This window comes from Nanorana parkeri, unplaced genomic scaffold, assembly GCF_000935625.1.
Source record: "Nanorana parkeri isolate BGI_ZX_2015 unplaced genomic scaffold, ASM93562v1 scaffold2560, whole genome shotgun sequence".
Classification (NCBI taxonomy): Eukaryota; Metazoa; Chordata; class Amphibia; order Anura; family Dicroglossidae; genus Nanorana; species Nanorana parkeri.
The window spans coordinates 373-3,702 of NW_017308828.1; the positions used below are offsets into that span (position 1 = coordinate 373).

Sequence of the window (3,330 nt, forward strand, 5' to 3'; positions counted from 1 at the left end):
TATGCCGTACGTCCTTGGCAGCGAAAGGGTTAAGCCCCAACAAAAATAAACCTCTAATTGGCATATCTGGCTCATCTTGTAAATGTAGGATGTATGCTTTCAGCATGCATCACTAATATCATGGCCACAGAACCCATGCATCTCCTTTACAGACCAAAATGAAGTCTAGCATGCCTAAGATGTATAAATAGCCAAGGCCACATTCTTACCTTCCTGGCTTGTACTTGCTATCTTCTTCCTCATCAGTGTCACTCCGGATGGTAATAACGCTCACAGGTGGGCTAGGAGTATCCGGAATCACAATAGGTTGGCGTTGCTCGTGGATAGGGAGGAGCGTGTTGTATGAAGTGGAGGCATGAAGTGGGCTGCTCCCAACAAGTGAATAAACTTGAGGAGGGATAACATCCAAAGCAGAGAGGGTCCTGTACAAATAAAAATAATTAGTGCCACAATACTACAACTAAAAAATTTCCTCAGTGAAAGTTTCTAACACACCAGCCCAATAGAAGCATACAAAACACATGCTGAGAAACTAATGCTCATAGCTGTATACTGTCACATTTTTTACTTAATAAATCACAATATCAAAAACGAAGAACAAAAATAGTTTCTTTTAAAGAATTAAAAAAAAGTGATAGAGGGAATTCCAAAATCTTCTTACACAGAAACAACTTTAATCTAGCACAATGCAAAAATGAAGGATACTATCCTTCATTATGACATTGTGCCATAACTGATGTTTATTCTAATGTGTGGAGAACTGAAGGAACATGGCAGCATCATTTGGCTTTGTACTGACCACAGCAGTTGGGAAACCTAGCTTTGATATTTTACAGAGATTTCAGGAACTAGCTTTCCATCAATTATCCAAACTGAAATATCAAACTTGGATGAAGCCAATAGTACATTATACCTGCAGTAGTGTTGAACAGGGGTGTGTATCACCATTTCTCTGTCTCACTTCAATTGCAACATTCAACGTAGGTCATTTTAAAAAAACAAACTTGCTTCAGGTTATTCATTTTATCTCACCAGTTTAGCAGGGATATCATTTCTCTGGCTAAATAAGAAAAATAAATCAAGCCAATATGTACCAGCTAGCAGGTGATCATATTGTAATGCTTACCTTAAATCATTTTAAATTACTACCATGTACTCTTTGAAAATGCGCTGTAGTCTTACTTTTAAAAATAGTTACTGCCTTTACATTTATCTGCTAATTCCACCTAGTGTTCTCCAGAATTGTTAAATTGTATCTGGTACTAAGATGCATTTTTCCCAATTCACTGCTGCTAATAAAAATAACAGCCAGAAATAGTGACCCTACAATCTCAATACAAATTCGTAGGGCTGCAACAACTAATCGACATAATCAATTATAATCGATTATTGAAAAAGTTGTCAACTTTTTCAATAATCGATTAATCGGCTTCTGATCAGTTGGCCCTGTTCACAGCTCCACACGCTGTGCACCGCACCTCCTCCCCACCTCACGCTCGCCGCTGCCCGACCCGCTCGCATCCACGCTCCACACGTAAAAAATAAATTGCGAAAAAAAAAAAAAAAAGGAAACACACACAGGGACCATGCGGAACAAAAGTAGTCGCCCTACAGAAGGAAGCACACACAATTCTAGAACACTGGGTAATTCTGGGTGGAATTAGCAGATAAATGTAATTATTTATCGTGTAATAGAAATACCTGTAGTAGCAATGGTTAAATGTATCTGCCAATTCTCTCTAGTGTTTTCTAGAATTGTTACATTGTATCTCGTTACGAAGATGTATTTTTTTTCCTCTGAACAAGGATCCCAGTAGTAGGAATGGTTATATTTATAGTCTCATTCCCTGCAGCATTCTCTAGAATTGTTACGAAGATGTATATTTCCTATCCTCAGCTTTAGCTAGAGGCCATAAGGCTGTATCCATTTCCAGTACACTATTGCCCATAATATTTTAAGGGTATTCAACCAAATAGAAACAGCCCTAAGAATTTTTTTGTGTTATTTTCCATAGAAAAATTAAGTACCGTATTTTTCGCTCCATAAGACGCACTTTTTTTTTCCCCAAGAGGGGGAAAATGTGCCTGCGTCTTATGGAGCGAATCCCGACGCCCGAGACATGCAGTTTTGGGGGGCGGGGCGAGTAGTAGGAGCCACTGCTCGTTTAATACGAGTGATCCCTGCGTCCTATGGTCCGGTGCGTCTTATGGACCACAAAATACGGTAATCTTTCTTAATACTCTACCTAACTAGACATTAGCATGACTGAAGGAAACGGAAGATGTCTGTAAACCCATATAGTGAAAGAAAAATCTGATTGGTATATTTGTCCATAAAAAAAAGACACTTAACAGCTAAAGATGGAAATGCAGGATCAATAAAAAATGTAGATAAGGTACAATGACAATGGATTTTTTTTTTTTTATTATTAAATCAGCCCTTACTTGGCATTCTGAGATTGCTGTAGCTTGTTTTTCTTTGCTGACACGTTTCCATTTTGGTGCTGCCGCACAACATGAGCAACCCCCACGTTTAGAGGCTGGGCTGCAGCCAAAGTCACATGGCTAGCAAGTAATGATGGCTGCTGCATCAGTGTGCTATACTGGTTTCCATGGGAATGTGCATTTCTATTAGAAGAAAGATAAGCATATTCTGAGTACTATAGCTATTTCTGATACATGCCAAATATTTGGGTATTGCAACTTTTAGCTAGGATTGATTTTATTATACACAAACAGTACTAGGAAGTTACAAAAATCTATGTTTCTTTTAAACCTCCATCTAAAAAGTGAAATATACCCCCCCTGTTCCCTCTATTACCAAGGTCCCTGCTCCTAATTTTTAAAATATAGCCTAAAACTTGGAATGGCCAGTGAGCCAACCAGTGTACCCTACTCTCAAATGGTAATGACAATATCTTACATACAATGTAATTTAAACATCATGGGTGCATATCTTAGGCTAAGTTGGCAATTGTTTGTTTTTTTGACATTTTAGAGATGGAGTTAAGGCTCCATCTGGTTCCATAAACTTTTCTATTATTATTATTATTATACAGGATTTATATAGCGCCAATAGTTTGCACAGCGCTTTACAATATAAGGAAGACATTACAGTCACAATACAATTTAAGATGAGATGGTAAGGAGGGCCCTGCCCGTGAGGGCTTACAATCTAAAAGGGAGGGGCAAGTGATACATGAGGAGGTAGCTGTGCGGGGATGATTGTTTGAGAAAGTGATTGTTCAGTGGTTAGGTTGAGGTGGGATAGGCTTCCCTGAAGAGATGAGTCTTAAGGGATCGCCTAAAGGCAGTCAGTGTGGGAGATAG

At 38.7% G+C, this 3,330-nt stretch overlaps 1 protein-coding gene across 1 annotated transcript in view; it reads right to left on the bottom strand.

The window, feature by feature from the left end:
- Positions 1 to 209: 209 nt before the first annotated feature.
- HIPK1 (homeodomain interacting protein kinase 1) overlaps positions 210 to 3,330 on the bottom strand; it is a gene marked incomplete at its 3' end in the record, with an annotated part of 112,999 nt that continues 109,878 nt past the window's right edge. Inside the window, exons 12-13 of the mRNA XM_018573833.1 lie at positions 2,446 to 2,628; positions 210 to 422 (exon numbers count right to left, since the gene is read on the bottom strand). Coding sequence (XP_018429335.1) covers positions 210 to 422; positions 2,446 to 2,628 — 396 coding nt within the window. The remainder of the gene's footprint in view (positions 423 to 2,445; positions 2,629 to 3,330) is intronic.